The sequence below is a fragment of the Alosa pseudoharengus genome, unplaced genomic scaffold, assembly GCF_046254945.1.
Source record: "Alosa pseudoharengus isolate Yale_2024_CS ecotype anadromous, Long Island Sound unplaced genomic scaffold, YU_APseudo_1.1 YU_APseudo_1.1_scf_17, whole genome shotgun sequence".
Taxonomy (NCBI): Eukaryota; Metazoa; Chordata; class Actinopteri; order Clupeiformes; family Clupeidae; genus Alosa; species Alosa pseudoharengus.
In genome coordinates, this window is record NW_027468640.1 from 2,827,788 (window position 1) to 2,851,763 (window position 23,976).

The 23,976-nt window shown below is 48.6% G+C and overlaps 2 protein-coding genes across 2 annotated transcripts in view; both read right to left on the reverse strand.

Annotated features, from left to right (window-relative positions):
- The window catches only part of LOC143127841 (uncharacterized), a 6,569-nt gene extending 2,205 nt beyond the window's left edge, over positions 1-4,364 (reverse strand). Inside the window, exons 1-2 of the mRNA XM_076289555.1 lie at positions 4,163-4,364; positions 1-749 (exon numbers count right to left, since the gene is read on the reverse strand). The exon at positions 1-749 is cut by the window's left edge and continues 1,638 nt beyond it. Coding sequence (XP_076145670.1) covers positions 187-749; positions 4,163-4,364 — 765 coding nt within the window. The 3' untranslated portion in view covers positions 1-186. The remainder of the gene's footprint in view (positions 750-4,162) is intronic.
- Positions 4,365-13,567: 9,203 nt separating this feature from the next.
- The window catches only part of synpo2a (synaptopodin 2a), a 48,427-nt gene continuing 38,018 nt past the window's right edge, over positions 13,568-23,976 (reverse strand). The window contains exons 3-5 of the mRNA XM_076289556.1: positions 22,482-23,227; positions 16,626-17,806; positions 13,568-16,231 (exon numbers count right to left, since the gene is read on the reverse strand). Of these exons, the coding sequence (XP_076145671.1) occupies positions 13,568-16,231; positions 16,626-17,806; positions 22,482-23,227 (4,591 nt within the window). The remainder of the gene's footprint in view (positions 16,232-16,625; positions 17,807-22,481; positions 23,228-23,976) is intronic.

The window sequence follows — 23,976 nt, forward strand, 5'->3', positions numbered from 1 at the left end:
GGTGTGTTCTAAAAGTTTCTCTTTCTCTCTGGGCTGTGTTCTAGAAGTTTCTCTCTCTCTCTCTGGGCTACAGGTGTTCTAGAAGTTTCTCTCCCATGTGGGCAGTTGTGCTGCAGGCCTTTCTGTAGGGTTCCCCTGTGTGTTCAGGTCATCGGGTCCTGCAGCGGGACTCCACCCTGGCCAGGTTTAGCGTCTCCAGGTGTAACTGGACCGGTATCGGCTCTGTGTGTGTGCGTGTGTTTGGGCTGGAGAGGGTCTGGCCCAAGATGGGCCGAGACTGACCTCCGTGAGTGACCGAAGGGGTGGAGTCTGTCTGTAGGGGGCGGAGTAAAGGGCTCCGGAGGCGGGCTCAGAGGCGGAGCTCTTGGTGGGAGACAGGAAGGGTTGTGGTGAGCGCGGAGGGGCGTGGCTACGCGAGAGGGCGGAGCTGTAGGTGCGGCTCAGCGTGGAGGAGGCGGGACTGAGCGAGCGCGTCATAGACGCATCGTAGGACACGCGGGCCGTCCACTCGGGCGGCGGGGTCGGCAGCTGCTTGCGGTCGGCGGCTGACCTCAGGCTGGACGCCAGCGACTGCTGAAGGCTCTGGAAGGCGAAGGCCTCGTCCACCAGGCCCAGCGGGTGTCGCGAGGCCGCCTCCCACGGGGACGGAGGCTTGTGCACACGCTCCGAGGGGCCACCAGAGGGCGCAGCAGAGAGCGCCGGAGAGCTGGACACTGAGCGGAAACTTCTGGCCAATAGGGGCAGCCGAGCTGGTGGAGACAAAGATGCACTCCTGCTCACCACCTGCAATAGAGAGAGAGAGAGAGATGGAGAGAGAGAGAGAGAGATGGAGAGAGAGAGAGAGAGATGGAGAGAGAGATGGAGAGAGAGAGAGATGGAGAGAGAGATGGAGAGAGAGAGATGGAGAGAGACAGAGTCATAGATAGATAGATAGATAGATAGATAGATAGATATATACTTTATTGATCCCTAGGGGAAATTCAAGGTCACAGTAGCATACAGACAACACACACACATTCACTAACAGCAGAAAAAGTAATTCAAAGTATATAATATAAAAAAACAACTAAACAATAAGGACTGTAGAAGATAAAGAATTAACTAAATATACAAAATACAAATTATACTAAATAAAACTTAATCAAAATCAATTCTAAAAAACAGTATCCACATAGTGGGTGAATAATCAATCAGGTGCGCTTGCAATGACTGAAGCAGGGACTGAGCCTGTGGTCCTCTGTGCATAAGGTAAGGTAAGGTAAAGTGTGAATGAGTGTCATGGTGATGGTGCAAATGAGTAAGTCAAACAGTGCAACAGTGCAAGAATAAAGTCGATATATCTATATATATATATAACTATATTAAATGGAGAATAAAGTCGATATATCTATATATATATATAACTATATTAAATGGAGAATAAAGTCGAAATATCTATATATATATATAACTATATTAAATGGAGAATAAAGTCGATATATCTATATATATATAACTATATTAAATGGAGAAATGGACATCGAGAGAGAGAGAGATGGAGAGAGAGATTGAGTGAGGGTTGGGGAAAGAGAAGAAATAGAAAGAAATGAGTTCAATGGACAGACAGACTGGTGGGTCATGAGTGCAGACTGACACACAAAGAGACAGTTGGGTTCTGCAGTTTGTGTGTTTGTAGATGTGTGCATGCGTGTGTAACAGATGGCAGTAGTGGGTGTATGTGTAAATGTATCTCTCTGGGTGTGTGTATGTGTGTGGTGTGTGTGTGTAAATGTATGCCTCTGGGTGTGTGTGGAGTTTTTATCCATTGGTTTGGCTTATTTCTTGAAACAGAAATGACATTATCAAAACAAGATAATTTGGCAAAACAGCCTTACAGTTCAGCACAACACTATAGCTCACTTGCAAAAGCTCATATCTCTCCCAAAACCTTTCGCTCATGCTTCAAAACTAAATTCCTTTCCCATATAAAGAGTCAGTGCCACGAAATTGCAAAGATCCTTCTCAATTGCTTTGGCTCATTTCTTGAAACAGACCGGACGTTCTCAGCACTCTTGGTGCTTTTGCCAAAATAACCTGGATGGTTCAGCACAACACCATGGTTCACCTGCAAAAGCTCATATCTCTCCCAAAACAGTTCACTCATGTGTCAAAAAGAAATTTCTTTCTCATATAAATAGCCAGTGCCCCCACTGTCAGTCATGAACTATAAGCTTCCGCTGCCCTCTGCTGGTTAAGGAGTGCACGTGCATCTGAAGCCCAGCTCCAGCTGCCAGCAGGGTGCAGAGGTGGGAAGCATTACTGTAACACACACACACACACACACACTCAGTAACACACACACACACTCAGTAACACACACACACACACTCAGTAACACACACACACACTCTGTAACACACACACACACTCAGTAACACACACACACACACTCAGTAACACACACACACACACACTCAGTAACACACACACACACACACACACACTCAGTAACACACACACACACACACACTCAGTAACACACACACACACACTCAGTAACACACACACTCAGTAACACACACACACACACTCAGTAACACACACATACACACACACACGCACTCAGTAACACACACACACACACACACACACACACTCAGTAACACACACACACACACTCAGTAACACACACACACACACACTCAGTAACACACACACACACACACACACAATCAATAGCACTTCCACACACACACTCAATCGCAGTGGTTCTGATACCTCTACACATCCAAAACTGCTCTGGCAAATGTTCACCTCCAACCTAATGCACTTTAGAATAATGAGACAGTAAAAGTGGGACTTATCTAGACGTGAAGAAGTGAATTTGATTCTGATGACTTCCAGTGACTCTTCCCTGATGTACATTAAATACATACAGTATATAGACAGAGAGATAGATAGATAGATAGATAGATAAAAAGATAGATAGATAGAGACAGACAGACACTGCGCCCAGGGAGCAGTTTGAGGTGCTTTGCTCAAGGGCACTCAGCCGTGAATGTGGACATGGGAGAGTCATTATTATTCTGCAGGAATCGGGCTGACCCCAAGCCAGCAGGGATCGAACTGACCTCAAGCATGCTTCCTAACCAGGAGGGATCGAACTGACCTCAAGCTAGTAGGGATCGAACTGACCTCAAGCATGCTTCCTAACCAGGAGGGATCGAACTGACCTCAAGCTAGTAGGGATCGAACTGACCTCAAGCATGCTTCCTAACCAGGAGGGATCGAACTGACCTCAAGCATGCTTCCTAACCAGGAGGGATCGAACTGACCTCAAGCTTCCTAACCAGGAGGGATCGAACTGACCTCAAGCTTCCTAACCAGGAGGGATCGAACTGACCTCAAGCATGCTTCCTAACCAGGAGGGATCGAACTGACCTCATGCTTCCTAACCAGGAGGGATCGAACTGACCTCAAGCATGCTTCCTAACCAGGAGGGATCGAACTGACCTCAAGCTTCCTAACCAGGAGGGATCGAACTGACCTCAAGCTTCCTAACCAGGAGGGATCGAACTGACCTTAAGCATGCTTCCTAACCAGGAGGGATCGAACTGACCTCATGCTTCCTAACCAGGAGGGATCGAACTGACCTCAAGCATGCTTCCTAACCAGGAGGGATCGAACTGACCTCAAGCTTCCTAACCAGGAGGGATCGAACTGACCTTAAGCATGCTTCCTAACCAGGAGGGATCGAACTGACCTCATGCTTCCTAACCAGGAGGGATCAAACTGACCTCAAGCTTCCTAACCAGGAGGGATCGAACTGACCTCAAGCTTCCTAACCAGGAGGGATCGAATGTGCTAAATGTGACCCGTTGATTATGATCTTACATAATAGAACTGAGAATATCAGTTATATATAGGTCTGACTAAAATACACACCAACACCCACACACACACCCACGGGTAATGCTGTGGTGGACTTTCAGAGATGGCCCAGATGGCTTGGGCTTTAAGAGCAGTGAGAGTGTGTGTGTGTGTGTGTGTGTGTGTGTGTGTGTGTGTGTGTGATAGAGACAGATGTTTGCACTGCCTGTGCATACGCTGTCTGAGGCCTCCCACCCAGATTAGTGAGTCCAACATGGGCATCTCTGGCCTCTGTGCTAAAAATATCACCAACCCAGAGTGATCTCGCACTGCAGGGGCCACGTAACCATGACGCCAGCACTGCTTCGCCACGGAGACGCGCCGCACAGGGTCACGTAACCATGACGCCAGCACTGCTTCGCTACGGAGACGCGCCGCACAGGGTCACGTAACCATGACGCCAGCACTGCTTCGCCACGGACATGGGCGGACTGGCTATCTGGCATACCGGGCATTTTCCCGGTGGGCCGACGCACCTTTTAGAATAGGCTATATTTAATTGAATCATTTTGGCCAACGATCGGCCCAAAGGAAGGACAATCAGCGGCCCATTGGTTACATTTCCATATTGACACTCGACTGATCCAATAACAGCTCACGTCAGGCCCCACCACTCGCATTTTGGCTCAGAGCCAGGATTCTGTGAGCACTTCAAAAGTTAATCGAAGTTGCCTACACGAAATTTCGGCGGGTGCCGGTAGTGACAATAGTGCAAAAGTAACAACAATGTAGAAGCTTCAAAAATACATTATTGGAAGTAAGCAAGCATATGTCAGCAACATGTTGAAGTTCGTTGAGTTTGAACGAGGATGTAAGCAAGCATACAGAGCAGAGGGACAGTGAGCAGGTGGTGGAGTCTAGTTGAGGCTACATGATAAGAACTCAGTGGTGGAGCAGGTAGGCTATCTGTGACATGCCATGCTGACGATGATGATTATGATGATTATTAATTGCGATATTGTAATGATATGGTAATGATAACATAGTAAGGCCGTGCTGTGATTACAATAACAAATAGCGCAAATTAAATGTTCTAAATGAATGATTTGCAAACCTGGACAGCAAAAGAGTGTCAAATCAATTCTAATTGTTGGTCAGATATTGATCAGTTTCCGTCAGACGCCCAAAATTCAACATCGATGGCATGAGTGGTGGTTGGTCTCTCAAAGTAGAGTGTCGAAAAGGTTCTATCTTGGAAGGGTTATCATGGTAAAGATGGGCTAAAAGACTGTAGACTGACGGAAATGTAGGCTACAAAACATCAAGTCATATTCATTCACAACTAACCTATATATAACCTATACGATAGGCTACTGGAAGACAGTGCCGTAGTCACCATAGACATTGAGGAGGACGTCCCCCCCCAATATTCAAATATGACCAAAATGTCATAGAAAAATAAATAAAGAAAAAAAAACTCTACAGGAAACCAACACGCACCACCATCTGAAATGTAATCAAACATAAATAACGCACAAATTAGTGACCTAGTGATGGTTCCAGAGTAGCCTACACCTCTGAGTGGTTTGACCTGGTGGTTTTCCGTTCGTTAGTAGCGTGCGCTATCAAAAGCTTCCATTTACTGCACCCTACCAAAGATCCTTGATTACTGTACTAGCTCCACTTTAACCCTCTCTGACCCTACTGCGGTGAGGTAGGGCTGGCAACAATATCGCAAAAGCTCACAATTCTCACAAAACTTGTTGGAAAGGTGTAGCACAGGCTAAGGAAATCCCATACATTTTTGGAGCCGATCAGACTCAAAGGGAACTTTGAAACATTTTCCATATTGTAACCTATTCTCGCAATGATAGCGAAAGTGAAAAGTTTTATTTTAAATGATGAATTTTTGCAAGCCTGTGTCATTCATTTCTTTCACATGTCTTACAACATAAATAATGCATTCATATGCTAATACTAATGCCAGGAATTACCCTGTTTATAGGCCTCTTAGAAATGGTTGTTGCATCTTGCATATTATTTAGATGCGCACTCGATCGCGCATCCATGCAGGCAAAACGTAGGAATCAAATGTGGTGACGGCACACAAGTTGGAAAAAACGTCGTAATAACTTGTTTGTGATTTTTAATAAGATTTTTTGCATGGCCCTCAGACCCCACCACAGATTTGGTCCCCCCCAATGTTGACATCATGACTACGGCCTTGCTGGAAGACATTAAATAGATAATTAGTTCATGTAGCTATACTGTTCCAAAATGTAGGCTACCAGCAATGTAGGTAGCCTACTCTCTCGCCAGATCCACTCACATCCATCTGGGATCACTTCCATTGGGAGTGATTTCGGCACCAGATTTTATGGTAGAGCCAATCAGGACGCAGGGCGGGAGTTTCATAGATGTGACGTAGCCAGGGGGGTCAAGAGCGTGCAGATTAGCTTCGGCATGTTAGCATACGCCATGTTCTAGTACTTGGAACCAGCTCCGTGCACAAAAGTCCGTGTTATGCCTGGTGTAAAGCCTGGTATGCCGCTCCAAACGAAACGCATGTCTCACAATAAAACGCACAATGTAAGAAATAAAGGTCTGCCTCGAATAAGCCTGACCCAAATAAATACCTGTGCTTTGAGCAGCAAGTAAATAGCTGGGGACGTAATTGTCCGCTCAGGCTGGCTGTTCTGTGCGTTATCTTCCATTTTCGAAACAGGATTGAGTCATTATTGTGGCTACTGGCTATTATTGGCTTGATTTGGTCATGGGCCAAAGCTAGAATACGTTTAGAGCCCCCGCTATGAGATGGCAATCAATAAAATAAAAAAACAAACTAATCATAGACTGTAAAAATGTGCTACACATGGCACTAAAAATATGGCACTAATAGTTTATTTATAGTTCGACTACGATATTTCACGTCATGTTCAAATGCAGCAGGACGGCAGGCAGACCGCTCTTAGTTAGAGCCGCTGTTATCCAATGAAATGAAGTTGCGCTTCAGGGCGACTCCACTCGGACACCATGCGCGTTCCCGAGCAACTTTTTCTTTTATCGCCACCCTCTTACTGGAGGACGACTCTTTTTACAGAATATCCAATAAAAATCGACGTTGCTCCATGCGTCATTTCCAGCTTTGGAACTTGGCGCATGGTCAAAGCCGACTGCCGCTGGATCCAAACTCCAGTGTTCAAGATGGCGTTGACTATGAATTGGCCGGATTTACTAGCCTAGCCTAAAATTCAAGCAGAAACTCTTCTTTAATAATTGCTTGTATAGCCTACTTGAATATGGAGATCATGTGCTCCATGGCTACCTCTGGTCAGTCAGAGTGATAGCCAATGAGGCCTACATCACTTTCAGTGCTCCATGACAGTTGAAAATATATGCATATTTAAGGGTAATGCAAAGGGCAGTGCAATGTGTTCTAAGAGTTGCTAAGCAACGGGATGGGAGCTAGCGCAATGGTTTTGGGGATTCACTGGTGATGATGATGTTTCTGTGCCCACCTCAGTGATGATGTGTCTGTGCCCATATAGTGATGATGTGTCTGTGCTCACCTCAGTGATGATGTGTCTGTGCCCATATAGTAATGATGTGTCTGTGCCCATCTCAGTGATGATGTGTCTGTGCCCATATAGTGATGATGTGTCTGTGCCCACCTCAGTGATGATGTGTCTGTGCCCATATAGTGATGATGTGTCTGTGCCCACCTCAGTGATGATGTGTCTGTGCCCATATAGTGATGATGTGTCTGTGCCCATATAGTGATGATGTGTCTGTGCCCATATAGTGATGATGTGTCTGTGCCCACCTCAGTGATGATGTGTCTGTGCCCATATAGTGATGATGTGTCTGTGCCCATCTAGTGATGATGTGTCTGTGCCCATATAGTGATGATGTGTCTGTGCCCACCTCAGTGATGATGTGTCTGTGCCCATATAGTGATGATGTGTCTGTGCCCATATAGTGATGATGTGTCTGTGCCCACCTCAGTGATGATGTGTCTGTGCCCATCTAGTGATGATGTGTCTGTGCCCACCTCAGTGATGATGTGTCTGTGCCCATATAGTGATGATGTGTCTGTGCCCATATAGTGATGATGTGTCTGTGCCCACCTCAGTGATGATGTGTCTGTGCCCATATAGTGATGATGTGTCTGTGCCCATATAGTGATGATGTGTCTGTGCCCATCTAGTGATGATGTGTCTGTGCCCACCTCAGTGCCAGCGCTTCTATATCGGTCTGTGTGCATCACTGGCTGGATTTAAATATAGAGGCAGAAACATTCTGACAAAAGCACCTTTGCCGGTGTCAGTTTCAGGCTGAGGAAATGGATTTAAGCGTTTAAGAGTACAGTTATAGAGCCACCCGGGTAGGACAGTAATACCTAACCTACCCTATTCAGTAGGATATTAATACCTACCCTACCCTAACCCTATTCAGTAGGACAGTAATACCTACCCTACCCTAACCCTATTCAGTAGGATATTAATACCTACCCTACCCTAACCCTATTCAGTAGGATATTAATACCCTCTAGGGTTTTTTTAAGCAGTGGGGGCAGGCCTGTCCCCCCCACGGAACTGACAACTGACACTTCGCTGCAACACAAACAGTTATATGTATTCACCTCTATTCACACACAATGAGGCTTAATTATTTTCAGTTGTGATTGAGCTGTATATTTGGAGAATCTACAACAGGTCTGCACAATGAATTTTGAAAGGCAACTGCGACTATTGTACGTCTGCCCCATTTCTGATACCGTGGGGGAAGAAAATTAAACCGTGGGGGGCCGCCACTACCAAATCAACACAGAGGAAACACTGCCTACCCTACCCTAACTCTATTCAGTAGGACACTAATACCTACCCTAACTCTATTCAGTAGGACACTAATACCTACCCTACCCTATTCAGTAGGATATTAATACCTACCCTACCCTAACTCTATTCAGTAGGACACTAACTCTATTCAGTAGGACACTAACTCTATTCAGTAGGATATTAATACCTACCCTACCCTAACCCTATTCAATAGGACATTAATAACAAAAATCCTTGAATACTAACAAGACAGAGCAGTGCAACATTCCGGTCTGCATAAGTGAGAGTGTCACCTTACGTCTCTAAATAAACGTTTTTTCTTATCAAGCAGTAAGAGCAGATAAACATGATTAAAGACAGTAATACTGCACTCACAATCATGAATGATCCCATACAGAAAGAAATATATTGAAATATTTTTAAAATAAATAAATGGGCCATTTGAAAAATATATTGAGAACATATATTTTTGTTGTGTATGGGACACCAATTAATCACTTTTTCAGATGTGGAATTAATAATTGAATTAGTCCATGAACCAAGCTAGCTAGCTGTGTGTTTGGCAGGAGCTATGGCAATATAGCTATGTGCTAACTAGTGGCTAACAGTTCGCTATTTGCAAAGCCTACCTAACACTTCTCCCATAAGATATCAGGACAGAGTTGAAACCCTACGTCATACAAGTGCCAAACTCTAACTCAATCGGTTGATATCCCAGTGAGGAGTGACAGTCGGTCAGCAGCAGCTCTCTTTTGTCAGGCTGCTGCTAGGGATCTGTCTTGGGCAGGAGTGTGTGTGTGTGTGAGGGGGTTAAATCTGGCTGATTTAAGGAACAGGTGTGTAAGAGGGCCGAGAGCTGCATGCCCTCCTCAGGTCATGGGATGCCAGATCACATTTCTCCCAATTTAGCCGCATCCTCCTCCCCAGCTCCCCTGGGTTGCAGGGCGACCGCGGGCCTGACCCCAAAGATAGGTCTCGTCACCACATCTGACTCAGACAGGGCAGTGCTGTTGAGTCCACTACTCCGAAAATCATTACCTGGGAAAGAAGAGTTCTTCAGAAGTTCTGGAGTTCTTACCTTTGTTCTAGAAGTCGTCTCGGATTTGATGATGATACTCTGAGGTCAGCCATAACTAGGTTAGAATCCTCTCTGTGGCATGTGCTATATTTTATAGGTGGGCAGCTAGGCGCTAAAATTAGTGGTGCTCACTCTCATCTGCAGCTGCTCTCAGGATATCACTGTGGACGCGTCAATCAGAGAGCCTCACTGAGATACAGTTAGCTAGCATGCTAACCACAGGATCACTGTTTGTTAAGCCTGAGCTAAATGGGATATCAGAGGTGATTATGCTGTTTGTGCAAACAAACACACAGATTATGTGACCACTTGTGAGGGCAAGTGTTAAGTATTACAGTTGGCTAGTTAGCTTGGCAGCCTATCTGACTCTGCTAACTCACCAAAGAATGAGAGTTGGGTATTTGTTATACCGGGCTGAAACTGCTGTCACTGGTGCTATCCAAAAGCTATCAGGTATTGTATGAACTACAAACACAAAAAACACTTAGAGGAGAAGAGACAGTCTGTTCTCGAACTAGCCGAGGAAACACAATTAAAAAGGCAAAAGGTAAAGCAGAGGCTTCTGGGTAGCAAGAAGAACGAGATGAACCGAATGGAAGAGAAAGTCAGAGATGAACAGAAGCAAAGAGGAAGGATGATTACATGCAGGGGTGAGAACAGCAGAACAGAGGAACCAAAGTCAACTGAAGAACAGAAATAGTTTTAATGGCACAGTGGAGAGAACCTCAGGAGAAGAAAACAACAACAAAACAACAACAAAACAAAAAACAGAAACACACTAAAGTAAATAAATCAATAAATAAAACAGAAACACAAAATAAAAAGCACAAAGGAAGAAGATGGGAAGAAGAGATCAAGAGAACAGGTAGTTATTGGGTCGATTATGTACCACTGACTACTGATGTGAACTTAGTCATATTTCATCACCTTCATCAAAAATGACACAAAATCAACAGTGACAAAATATAGGAAAAAAAACAAAGGTGGTGAAGTAAGGGTCTCTTGGGGATGGTCTACGGCTGACCCCTCACGTACAACCACACACTCTCCTCTCGTCTCATGAGCTTGTGGGCACACACAACCACACACTCTCCTCTCGTCTCATGAGCTTGTGGACACACCATGAACCAAAACAGGGTGTGTTATCTTACCCATAATCCCCAGCCATGACACAAACTTCCACATTGATGCCATTGGATCCATCACTCCTGACTAGAATCGTTTTTACAAAAGGTAACGTGTCTCCCGTTTACAGACACATGCTTTGCAACACACAATTGAATTTGGTGAAATGAGCATCATCTCTTGTGATCCTCTGTCGTCGTCATGATCCCAGTGGTCAGGAATGGCAGGACATACTTGCGACATTTTTATATATTGTATTAAGTGTTAGTTAGTATAATTTGTATTTTAGTATATTTAGCATATTCTTTATCTTCTACTGTCCTTATTGCTTAGTTGTGTTTTTATATTATATACTTTAATTACTCTTTCTGCTGTTGAAGAATGTGTTTGTGTTGTATGTATGCTGCTGAGACCTTGAATTTCCCCTGGGGATCAATAAAGTATCTATCTATCTATCTATCTATCATTAACACACGTAGATGCGTCATCTACACACAGAATTAGACATGGACTGGTGACTGTACAAACAAACCTGACCCTTTATGCGATTCATGTCTTTATGTGATTTGAGTCACTAAATATCCCTCAGACTCACACTTCCCACCTCACAATGTCTGCATGAATATGATCAATATCAGCTGTCTTTGGGCCACATCTGTGATATGTTAGTGTGTGTGTGTTATCTTTAGGCTACATTTATGATATGTTACAGTGTGTGTTGGCTATGTGCTACATTTGTGATATATTAGTGTGTGTGTTGTCTTTGGGCTACATTTGTGATATGTTACAGTGTGTGTTGTTTTTGGGCTACATCTGTGATATGTTAATGTGTGTGTTGGCTATCCTCATGCTACACCTGTGATATGTTACAGTGTGTGTGTTGGCTTTGGGATACATTTGTGACATGTTAATGTGTGTGTTGGCTGTCCTCAGACCCTTGACAGGGATTGCCAGTTTCTCAGGTGGAAGAATGAGGTGGGAATCTGACGACGCCTTAGGCTCCTGACATCCCTCCCATGTGAACGTATCCTCTTCCCCTTTACTCTGTAAAACTTTCTCAAACTCTTTCTCGTCTCTCAGCGCTGTGTGTCCCTCTCTTAGCCCCGTCCGTCTGTGCTGTTCCTGTCCTGACACCCCTCACACCCCCAGCTTCTCACGCCACAAGAATATAAAACTCTCCACTTACTGATAATTATCAATGTACAATTTATCATCAAGTGGGTATCAAATTACAATCGATATACTCAACATATAAAAAATAATGCTCTACAAATACAATTCCCTACAGAAATATGTTCACTGAACTAGAATTTGGTTTTGAACCACTTGGGCTAGTTCTGATTGTCATCTTGTTGCTGGAGTGAGCTTGTAAAAACGGACTTATCTCAACTCACAAATAACTCATATCATATATAAAATCTGCTGACTTAACAGACCAGGACCTGATTAGGGACCGAGTCATCTACACCCCTGAGTTACAGCAAGACCAGTTAGTGCACATCACTCCTGCCCATACTATCCTCTCTCCTGCCCATACTATCCTCTTATTATCAGTGCACACTACTGAGTACACACTAGCCCTCCCATCTAATACCCCACACCAGTAACTAATAGTGCTCACTATCTCTCCTATCACTGCAGTGCACACTATGACGTATGTATACTACTACTCTGCAGTGCACACTATGAAGTACAGTATGCATACTATTACTCTGCAGTGCACACTATGAAGTATGTATACTATTACTCTGCAGTGCACACTATGAAGTACAGTATGTATACTATTCCTCTGTGGTGCACACTATGAAGTACAGTATGTATAATATTACTCTGCAGTGCACACTATGAAGTATGTATACTATTACTCTGCGGTGCACACTATGAAGTACAGTATGTATACTATTACTCTGCAGTGCACACTATGAAGTATGTATACTATTACACTCTGCAGTGCACACTATGAAGTATGTATACTACTACTCTGCAGTGCACACTATGAAGTACAGTATGCATACTATTTCTCTGCAGTGCACACTATGAAGTATGTATACTATTACTCTGCAGTGCACACTATGAAGTACAGTATGTATACTATTCTTCTGTGGTGCACACTATGAAGTACAGTATGTATAATATTACTCTGCAGTGCACACTATGAAGTATGTATACTATTACTCTGCGGTGCACACTATGAAGTACAGTATGTATACTATTCCTCTGCAGTGCACACTATGAAGTATGTATACTATTACACTCTGCAGTGCACACTATGAAGTATGTATACTACTACTCTGCAGTGCACACTATGAAGTATGTATACTATTACTCTGCAGTGCACACTATGAAGTACAGTATGTATACTATTCCTCTGTGGTGCACACTATGAAGTACAGTATGTATAATATTACTCTGCAGTGCACACTATGAAGTATGTATACTATTACTCTGCGGTGCACACTATGAAGTACAGTATGTATACTATTCCTCTGCAGTGCACACTATGAAGTATGTATACTATTACACTCTGCAGTGCACACTATGAAGTATGTACTGTATACTACTACTCTGCAGTGCACACTATGAAGTATGTATACTATTACTCTGCAGTGCACACTATGAAGTATGAAGTATGTATACTATTACTCTGCAGTGCACACTATGAAGTGCCCTCCTCCCCTCACTCCTTGTCCCCTGCGCTGGGCTTCCACACCTGAGCTGCGCTCTTTTTGGCGGCGAACTTGGGCTTTGGCGCTGCCGCCGCGCTGCTGCTGCCCGCTGCCCCTGAGTCCGGCCTGGCACTCACTGGGAAGCTGGGCACCGTGTAGGAGCTGGGCGCCGCGTAGGAGCTGGGTGGCGCGGGTTGGCGCGCGGGTGACGGGGCGGGCGCGTGTGCAGGGGCGGGAGGCTGCTGTGCTGGTGTCGTGGCGTAGGGGGTGCCGTGGGGGTGCAGGTAGGCCTCGGGGGCGTAGGGTGCGCTGGGCAGAGGCTGCGGATAGGCTGGCGTGGGGGGCATGGGGGCGTACGCCTGGCCGTACGGCTGCTGCTGCTGATAGGCCGGCTGCTGCTGCTGGTAGGCGGGCTGCTGCATCATGTGAGGCTGCTGGTAAGCGCTGTGATTGGCTGGGGGGTAGTGCCCATCATGCATGGCAGGGGAGGGGCTGGCAACCCCGTACGGCTGCTGGGGCATGAAGCCGTACCCGGCGGGCATGTGCTCGTACTGCTGCTGCGCTTGTGCCTGAGCCTGGGCTTGTGCCGCCGCTGCCTGGGCCTGCGCCTGCTTGGCGGCCGCCTCCTCGGCCGCCTTCTGCTTGGCGGCGAAAGCCTCGGCCGCAGGGCCGTAGGTGAACAGCGAAGCGTCCAGCTGGTACGGCTGGTGCTTCATCACGTCCAGCACGTGCAGCGGTTTGGGCGCCGGCTTCTTCTGCTTCTCCTTGTCCTTGGCACCCTTGGCACCCTTGGGGACGGGGCCGGAGGAGGGGGGGGGCTGCTTGATGGCGCCCGGCGGGTACATGGGCGACTGCAGCGGGTTGTAGGCTTTTGGGGGGGGGGCGCGCACGTTGGGAGAGTACTTCCACGGCACTTCCGCGGGGGGGGCGGAGGAGGAGGGGCTAGGGGAGGGAGGGCGGGCCGGCCTGTGGGCCTCGACGGTCGCCGAGTCGACCACGTACTTCTCCATGCGCGACTGGCGCTTGGCGAAGAGCTCGGCGCCTTTGCCACGCAGAGCGGGCATCTCGAAGGCAGAGCCCATGCCAGCGTGAGCAGGAGGGGGGGGGCTCTCTTCGCGGGGGGGCGGGGCAGGTGGGGGCAACCGGGCAGCCAGTGGGTAGGAGTTCATCCTCTGGGGGGGGGACGGGGGGGTGGACTGGATCTGCGCTTGCCCCCACTGTCTGACCGGCTGCTGCTGGGGCTGCTGGGGGTTCTCGGTGGGGGGTGTCGGGGGGCCCTGCGGCTGGGGCTGCTGGTGGTTTTGCGGCGCCCAGCTGTGAGTGGGGGTGGGGGTGGGGGGGCTCCACTGGGTGCTGGGGGGTGGGGGCACCCAGGAGGACTGTACCTGACTCTGATCCTGCCCCCAGGGGGCAACTGGATGCTGCTGCTGCTGGGCCGGCTGGTGCTGTTGGTGCTGGGCTGGCTGGGCCCATGGTGGCTGCGGCTGGTTCTGGGCGGGGGGGGTCGCCTGCCAGGTGCCCATGTGGGGCTGAGGGCTCTGCTGCATCTGCTGGGGGGTGGCCGGCTGGGCCCAGGGGGGCTGCTGCATGGGGCTCTGCGGCTGCTGCTGGGCCCATGGGGCGCCCCCTGCTGGCTGGGGGGGGGTCTGCGGCTGTGCCCAGGGAGGCTGCGCCTGGGGGGGGCTCTGGGACGGGGGCCAGCCGCCTGCTGCTGCAGCCTGGGGGGGCACCTGAGCGGGGGCGACCCAGGGTGGCTGCTGAGGGGCATTACCCTGCTGCTGAGGGGCATTACCCTGCTGCTGGGGGGGGGGTTGGGCCCAGGGCGGCTGCGGCTGGCTCTGGGGAGCTGCCCACTGGTGCGTGGCCTGATGTGGGGGCATGGGCTGGGTCCAGGTGGGCTGGGCGGGTGGTGATGGGGTGGGGTTCTGTGCCCAGGTGGTGGCAGGAGCAGGCTGAGGGGGCGCGGGGGTGACCCATGGGGGCTGGGCCTGTGGAGGGCTCTGCATGGGCGCCTGGGGCTGTGCTGGGGGGGGCTGGGACACCCAGGCTGGCTGGCCCTGTGTCTGAGCAGGCATCTGGGAGGGCACCTCGGGGGCCTGAGGCTGAGGTTGGGTTGCCCAGGAGGCCTGCGACTGGACGGGGGCTTCAGCAGGACCCCACCCACTGACGGGTGTCTGCTGCGGTGCCTGGGTGGGGGCCCAGGCGTCTGTGGGGGGCTCTAGGGGGGGCTGTGCCACAGCCTGGGAGGCGCTGGTGGTGGGCGGGGGCTCCTGCTGGCTCTCCCCCCAGGGTTCTGGATGCGGACCCGGCTGGACTTGAGGTTCCGGCTGAGTCCACTCTGCTGCGGTCGCCTGCTGCTCCTCTGGGGAGGGGGGCTGGGCGGGGGGCATCATGCCATCAGCAGCGGGGTGGTGAGCGTCTGCGGGCTCGGCGTGCTGGGGCATCTCCTGCTGGGGCAGGTTTGGGTCGGGCTGCGGGGACCAAGGAGGGGAGTTGGGGTTGATGTGGGGCTTGGGGGCGACGGGAGGCGGGACCTTCTGCTTGACACGCGGCGCCTGCAAGAAGTTGCAGGCCTCGGCACCCAGGCTGAGGTAGTCCTCCTCAGGCCCCGAGTCGAAGCCCGGCCGACGATCACCGCGGTTCAGCAGATTGAGTAGCTCTGGGTTGGGCGACACCTTAAGATAAGATAAGATGAGATAAGATACGATACGATAAGATAAGATAAGATTCGGTAAGATACGATAAGATAAGATAAGATAAGATAAGATACGATACAATATGATATGATACGATACGATACGATACAATACAATATCGATAAGATAAGATAAGATAAGATACGGTAAGATACGATAAGATACGATAAGATAAGATAAGATAAGATAAAATAAGATAAGATAAGATAAGATAAGATAAGATACGATAAAATATGATACGATATGATACAATACAATATCGATAAGATAAGATAAGATAAGAAGACTTTATTCAAACACCGGGGAAATTTAGTTACAACAGCCAGGACGACAGGTCTAACAAATAAAATATAAAAACGGTTTAAATAGTGACCTTGGGCTTCTCCTTGAAGGTGAACATGGGTTTGCCCTGTGTGTTCCGGCGACGTGTGTCCTGCAGGATGCCCGTCTTGATGGCGGGCACGGAGATGCGCTCGTCGCGCGAGGCGATCTGCTCGCCCTGTCCCACCGTTGAATACCCAGCATGCTCCTGGCTTGCCACAAATGGCCGGGCGCTGCGATTGGCCACGGATGACTGGCTGTCACTGCCCTGGACACTGCCGTTCATGTGCTGCGTGTGATGCTGCTGCTGCTCGTGGTACTGATGCTGCTGCTGCATCTGATGATGCTGCTCGTGGTACTGATGCTGCTGCTGCATCTGGTGATGCTGCTGGATCTCATACTGCTGCTGCTGCATCTCATACTGTTGCTGTTGCTGCTGGTACTGTTGCTGCTGCTGGTAGTATTGCTGCTGCTGGTAGTACTGCTGCTCCTGCTGCTCCTGTTGGTACTGCTGGTACTGGTGGTGCTGCTGCTGCTGGTGGTGGAGGTTGACGTCCATGTAGTTCTGGCTGTCCTGCTGCTGTAGGTAAGCGTGTTCCTCCACCTGCTGCTGGTAGGCCAGGTGCTTCTCTGCTTCCTGTTTGCTCTCGACGGGCAGGCCCTTCTGCCGCATGTCCTCGTGTTCCGCCACGATCTCGTCCATGCGCTGGCGCCGCTGGGCGAACATCAGTGCCCCCTTGCCCCTCGTCTCCGACAGCTGGTCCATCTCGGCGTCCTCCTGAAGCTTCCGCTCGATCTCCAGTAGCCCCGCGTCTCGGCCTCGGAGCTTTACGACTGCCACTGCTGGTGCTGCTGCTGCTTCCACGCCGATGGCGCTCTGAGCATGTGCAAACGCGTGCTCCTCGAGCGCACACTCCCCTCCGCCGCTGCTGGTCAAGACTGTGAAGTGGACCGCGTGGTGTGTGTGTTCGTCTGCGTCCTCGCCGTCCTCGTCCGCTGCGTCGGCCTCGTCCTCGCTCTGGTCGAAGTGGTAGTAGAGGTCAGGCTCCTGGTCGCCGGTGCCGTAGCTCACGAGCGTGTACTTGCGGGCGCGCTGCCGGTGCCTCTTGAACATCAACAGCCCCCGGTTGCTGGGGTGGGGGGCAGCAGCGGTCAGCAGCAGAGCGATGCGCTTGCACCGGGACTTGGCCTCCTTCACCTGCTTCTCCGACTGGCTCTCACTACGCCTGAGCCCTGAGGGGGATGGAGGGAGAGAGAGAGGGGGAGAGATGGAGGGGGGGAGAGAGAGATGGAGGGGGAGAGAGTGGGGGGGGAGATAAAGGGAGAGAGAGGGGGAGATATGGAGGGGAGATGGAGGGAGAGAGAGTGGGGGGGGGAGATAAAGGGAGAGAGAGGGGGAGATATGGAGGGGAGATGGAGGGAGAGAGAGTGGGGAGAGATGGAGGAGAGATGGAGGGGGAGAGATTGAGGGAGAGAGGGGGGTGGATGGAGAGAGTGGGGGGGAGAGATGGAGGGAGAGGGGGAGAGATGGACAGAGAGAGTGAGAGGGGAGAGATGGAGGGGAGAGAGGGGGAGGGGGAGAGATGGATAAAGGGGAAAGAGAGACAGGGAGGAAGTGAGGGGGTGAGAAATGGGAAAGAGGGAGTGGGGGATGAACAGGAGTAGAGGGAGAGAGAGGGAGAGAGAGTGGGGGATGAACTGGAGTAGAGGGAGAGAGAGGGTGAGAGTGGGGGATGAACAGGAATAGAGGGAGAGAGAGTGGGGGATGAACAGGAGTAGAGGGTGAGAGTGGGGGATGAACAGGAGTAGAGGGAGAGAGTGGGGGATGAACAGGAGTAAGAGGAAGAAAGATAAAAAAAGATAGACAGGAATAAATACAAAAGAGAAAGGAGAGATATTAGAAGTGATTTCACTCCGTAGCCTAGTTTATAGGCATGAAATGTGTGTGTGTGTGTGTGTGTGTGTGTGTGTGTGTGTATTAATAGCAAAGCTACAACTGAGCTCCTCACAAATCACCCAGTGTGAGCGGACATGGTGCAGAGACATGACATGACGTGACATGACACGCATTCCACAGAAACTCACACACACGCACACACACACACACACACACACACACACACACACAGAAGCTTCTTCTATGCATGCCACACCCAACTCAAATTCAGGAGTGTGTGTGGAGGCAGCCTTTACGCACAAATGAATCTCCATTTGAATGACGCTTTTATAGAAGTGTAAATTCTGTTTAATGTGAAATAAAATGAGTTTGTTTAGTTACATGCCGAGTGTTAACTGTCAAGGATTAAATCTTGAATTTGAAATGCCAAGTGTTAAAAATTGACTGTTTAATGTTGAGTGTTAAATGTTACAGGTTAAGAGCTAAATGTTGAATTTCAAATATAAAATGTTACATGTTAAATGTTATATGTTGAGGGTTAAATGTTGAGTGTGAAATCTTTTAATGTTGAGTGTTAAGTATGAAGTGTTAAATGGTACATGTTAAATGTCATCGGTTAAAATGAAAGTGTGTATATGTGTGTTTGTGTGTGTGTGTCTACAGGTGTTTCTGTGTGTGTGTGTGTGTGTGTGTGTGTACACAGGTGTTTCTGTGTGTGTGTGTACTGTATGTGTGTGTCTGGAGGTGTTTCTGTGTGTGTGTGTGTGTGTGTGTGTGTTTGTACTGTATGTGTGTGTCTGGAGGTGTTTCTGTGTGTGTGTGTGTGTGTGTGTGTGTACTGTATGTGTGTGTCTGGAGGTGTTTCTGTGTGTGTTTGTGTGTGTGTGTGTACAGGTGTTTCTGTGTGTGTGTGTACTGTATGTGTGTGTCTGGAGGTGTTTCTGTGTGTGTGTGTGTGTGTGTGTGTGTGTGTGTACTGTATGTGTGTGTCTACAGGTGTTTCTGTGTGTGTGTGTGTGTGTACAGTACCCTCCAGAATTATTGCCACCTTTGTTAAAGTTGACTAAAAACATGTATAAAAAAAACATTTTTTGGTGATTTATTGTACATATCACAATGAAAACAATGAGGAAATATCCAACCTCCAGGGGAAGCAAATTTATTCTGAGAAAAAGGAAAATCTCAGAAATAAATATTTTTTTAACAAAAACAAGTTGCTCACAATTATTGGCATTAATATTTATTTCATTATAAGATTTTCCTTTTTCTCAGAATAAATACATTAGCTTCCCCTCAAGGTTGGATTTTTCCATTTTTTCCATTGTGAGATTACAATAAATCACCAACAGATTATTTTTATACCAGTTTTTAGTCAATTTTAGCAGAGGTGCCAATAATTCTGAAGGGTACTGTACATGTGATCTAGTTCTATGTGTGTGTGTGTGTGTGTGTGTGTGTGTGTGTGTCTACAGGTCTTCTAGTTTTATGTATGTGTGTGCGTGTGTGTGTGTGTGTGTGTGTGTGTGTGTGTGTGTGTGTGTCTACAGGTGTTCTAGTTCTATGTGTGTGTGTCTACAGGTGTCCTTGTTCTATGTGTGTGTGTCTACAGGTGTTCTAGCTCTATATGTGTGTGTGTGTGTGTCTACAGGTGTTCTAGTTCTATGTATGTGTGTGTGTGTGTGTGTGTGTCTACAGGTGTTCTTGTTCTATGTGTGTGTGTCTACAGGTGTTCTTGTTCTATGTGTGTGTGTCTACAGGTGTTCTAGCTCTATATGTGTGCGTGTGTCTATAGGTGTTGTAGTTCTATGTATGTGTGTGTGTGTGTGTGTGTGTGTGTGTGTCTACAGGTGTAATAGTTTTATGTATATGTGTGTGTGTGTGTGTGTCTGCATGTGTTCTAGTTCTATGTATGCGTGTGTGTGTATGTGTGTGTACAGGTGTTCCAGTTCTGTGTGTGAAGCTACACGTTCTCCTTGTGGCTAATGACTTCCAGGCCAATTGGCTTGTGACCCACATATTACCCCACAAACCAAGCGAACAGAGAATGAATGACCTTCACACTGGAACACACACACACACACTGGGACAATCGCCAGGCTGTCTCTTCAGGCGCTCACAGACCCTCAGCGCTGACCTGTCTGAGCCTTTCCATGGCAACGTGTTTGTGCGTCCACCTGAGTTCTTAAATACCAAACAATAACAACACCTGACAGCCAATTTGAGAGACCCAGAGGGAACTGTAAATAAAAGGCTAATTAAGAAATAAAAGGATAATTAACAAATAAAAGGCTAATTAATAAATAAAAGGCTAATAAACAAAATACTACTTAAGAAATAAAAGCACCAAGAGCTTAAGCACTAAGAGTGTGTGAGTGTGTGTCATGACGCCTGGCGAGTGTGTGAGTGTGTGACATGATGCCTGGCGAGTGTGTGTGTGAGCTGGCACTCAAATCACTCTTTATCATATTATAGTTTTATTGTGTGTTTGATATTTAAGAATAATTGTTTGTTGTTATGGGCACACAGCTCATTCCATACCATGACCAACCCCCCACCCATAAAATGACAGAAGTGATGTCCATACAAGCAGCAATTACCTCAGTCTGAAACACACGCACACACACACACACACTCAAAAGCATACACACACACACACACACACACACACACACACACACACACACAAACCCATACGCATACACACAAACACACACACAGAGTAAAGACAACAAATAAAGCCGACAGAAGTGTATAAACTCTCTCACACACACACATACACACACATATAGCAACAACAACACTCTTAGCACAACAGCAGAACAGTAAGCAAAGTAACAAAGAGCGCCCTATCTGCAATTCATCTAGCGTTTAGTATGGCATAGCCACAAGACCGTAGCACCTTAGACCTTAGCCACACACACACACACACACACACGCACACACACACCACCATCACACAGACCTAGCAGGTATCACTCTGTATTTCCACAATTTTTCTCAATACCCTCTCTGAGATTTGCTGTGAGCTCATGAGCTCAGTGTGTGTGTGTGTGTGTGTGTGTGAGCTTCTTACGTGTGTGTGAGAGTCGGTCAGCAGAGGCGGCTGAAGGCAGGAGAGGAGGGGAGCAGAGGACGCTTCCCTTTTGAGCGTTGACCAGGAGTGACCAGGAGTGCAGCTTTAAGGGCTCGGGCGACGCCTCTCTCCACTCCTCGCCTCTTCTTGCCTCGGTCACACACACACACACACACACTCGCTCACACACACACACACACACACTCGCTCACACACACACACACACACATGCTGGTGTCCGTCAAACCCCACCTCCACCGCACCACTGTTTTATTTTCATCCCAAACGACACCCCCACCCAAAAGCCCCCCCGCACACACACACACACACACACACACACACACACACACACACACACACACTAGACATGGGAAGCCCTCACTCAACTGAATGAACCAGAGTTCCCAAAGCAGCCCAGTGACACTGATCTGTCTATTCATCTATCTGTAAGGCACAGGCACACACACACACACACACAATACACACACGACACACACACACACACACACGATACACACACGACACATACATACTCACACGACACACACACACACACTCACACGACACACATGCTAGTTCACATAGCCCCACCCAGCCAATAACTGCCTCAAACGAGCTTTAGTGCATGTGTCTGTGTGTGAATTATAGCACCATCTGTGAGGAGTGTCTGTGTGTGATATGCGTGTGTGTTAATTATAGCACCATCTGAGAGGAGTGTGTGTGTGTGTGTGTGGTGTGGTGTCATGTGGTGTGTGTTTGTGTGTGTTTACTTACGTGCGTGCCGCATCCAGTGTTTGCTGGGCTGTGTGTGTGTGTCTGTGTGCGTGCGTGTGTGTCTGTGTGTGTGTGTGCGTGTGTATGTGTGTCTGTGCGTGCGTATGTGTGTGTGTGTCTGTGTGTGTGTGTGCGCGCGTGCGCGTGTGTGTGTGTGTACTTACGTGCGTGGCGAGGCCGGTGCTTGCTGGGCTCCTTGGGCTCCTGATCTGACTCTGACTCCTCTGACAGGATTCCAAAGGAGACGGAGGAGGAGGAGGGGGCGTGGTCATCTCCCGTGGCTCCTCCCTCCGTCCTGTCCCCCTCTGAGGCTCCTCCCTCCTCCTGGCCCCGCCCCCCCGTGGCCTGCAGCGTCACCTCCACCTGCCCTAGCTGCCCCGCGCTCACTAGCACCCCCCTCTGGCTGAGCGGCTGTCTGTCCCTCAGGGGCACGTACAGCTCGGCCTCGCTGACCACTGGGGGGGGCTCGGGGTCGTCCACAGGCTCGGGGGTCCCCCCCCCTCGCATGAAGCCCTCCACGCCGCGCGCACTGCCCAGCGCAGAGCAGCCCGGGTCCTGCGCCCCCTGGTGGCCGAGGCGGGACAGGGACACCTGCAGCTCCAGCACCCCCCCCTCAGGCAGCTCCACGGGGCTTATGGCGGTGGTGTCCGCCCCCCCCCCCGGACCCTCCACCCCCCCCACACGCAGCTGGGAGCGCATCACCGGCGCGAGGCCCCCGGAGTGGAGGACGGGGCTCTGGACGTCCGCATCACTGTCTGTCTCGCCCTGGGATTCGCAGATGTACAGCTCCCGGTGCAGGTGTGTGTGGGGGCGATGGGGTGCCGGGATGCAGAGGGTGGTGGACTGAAGGGACCCAGCGACCCCCCCGCTTTCCAGCAGCTCAGAGCCAGAGGGAGAACACACAGATGACCTGCAGGGGAGACCAGGAGCAGGTTACACGTTACACCACCATGATCTCACACACACACACACACACACCACAGGTCACACCACCATGATCTCACACACACACACACACACACACACCACAGGTCACACCACCATGATCTCACACACACACACACACACACACAAACACACAGACACGGAGTGTTATATGTGCCAAAATGTTCAAATAATACTTTTTCAAATTCAAACAAAAATTAATCAAATATAAAATTGAAACAAAAAAAGAAGTCAAAGAAAAATGTCAAAATAAATAAATCTGTCTTTAATTGTTTGAATAACTTCTCTTTTGGTTTACAATAATAATAACTAGATGTACCGCAGAGCGGTACAAAATATCCAGCACATTTTTTCCAGAAAAATAAGTCACGCTTGTCAAATTGTGTTCATTTCCTACTTTGTTCCTTTTTTGTGTGTTTGTAATTGAGTGTCTGCAGAGTGTGTGGTTGTTTTTGGGTATATGTGTTTTGTGTGTGTTTTTTTGTGTGTGAGTGTGTATGTGTGTGCGTGTGTTTGTGTATGTAGGTGTGTTTGTATGTGTGGGTGCATGTGTGTGTGTGTATGTGTGTTTATGTGTTTGTGTGCGTGTTTGTGCGTGTCGTGTGTGTGCATGTATGTGTGTGTGCATGTGTAGTGTGTGTGTGTGTTTTTGTGTGTTTGTGTGTGTCTTTATGTATGTGTACATAAATAAAGCAAATCAGGGAACCACCTACT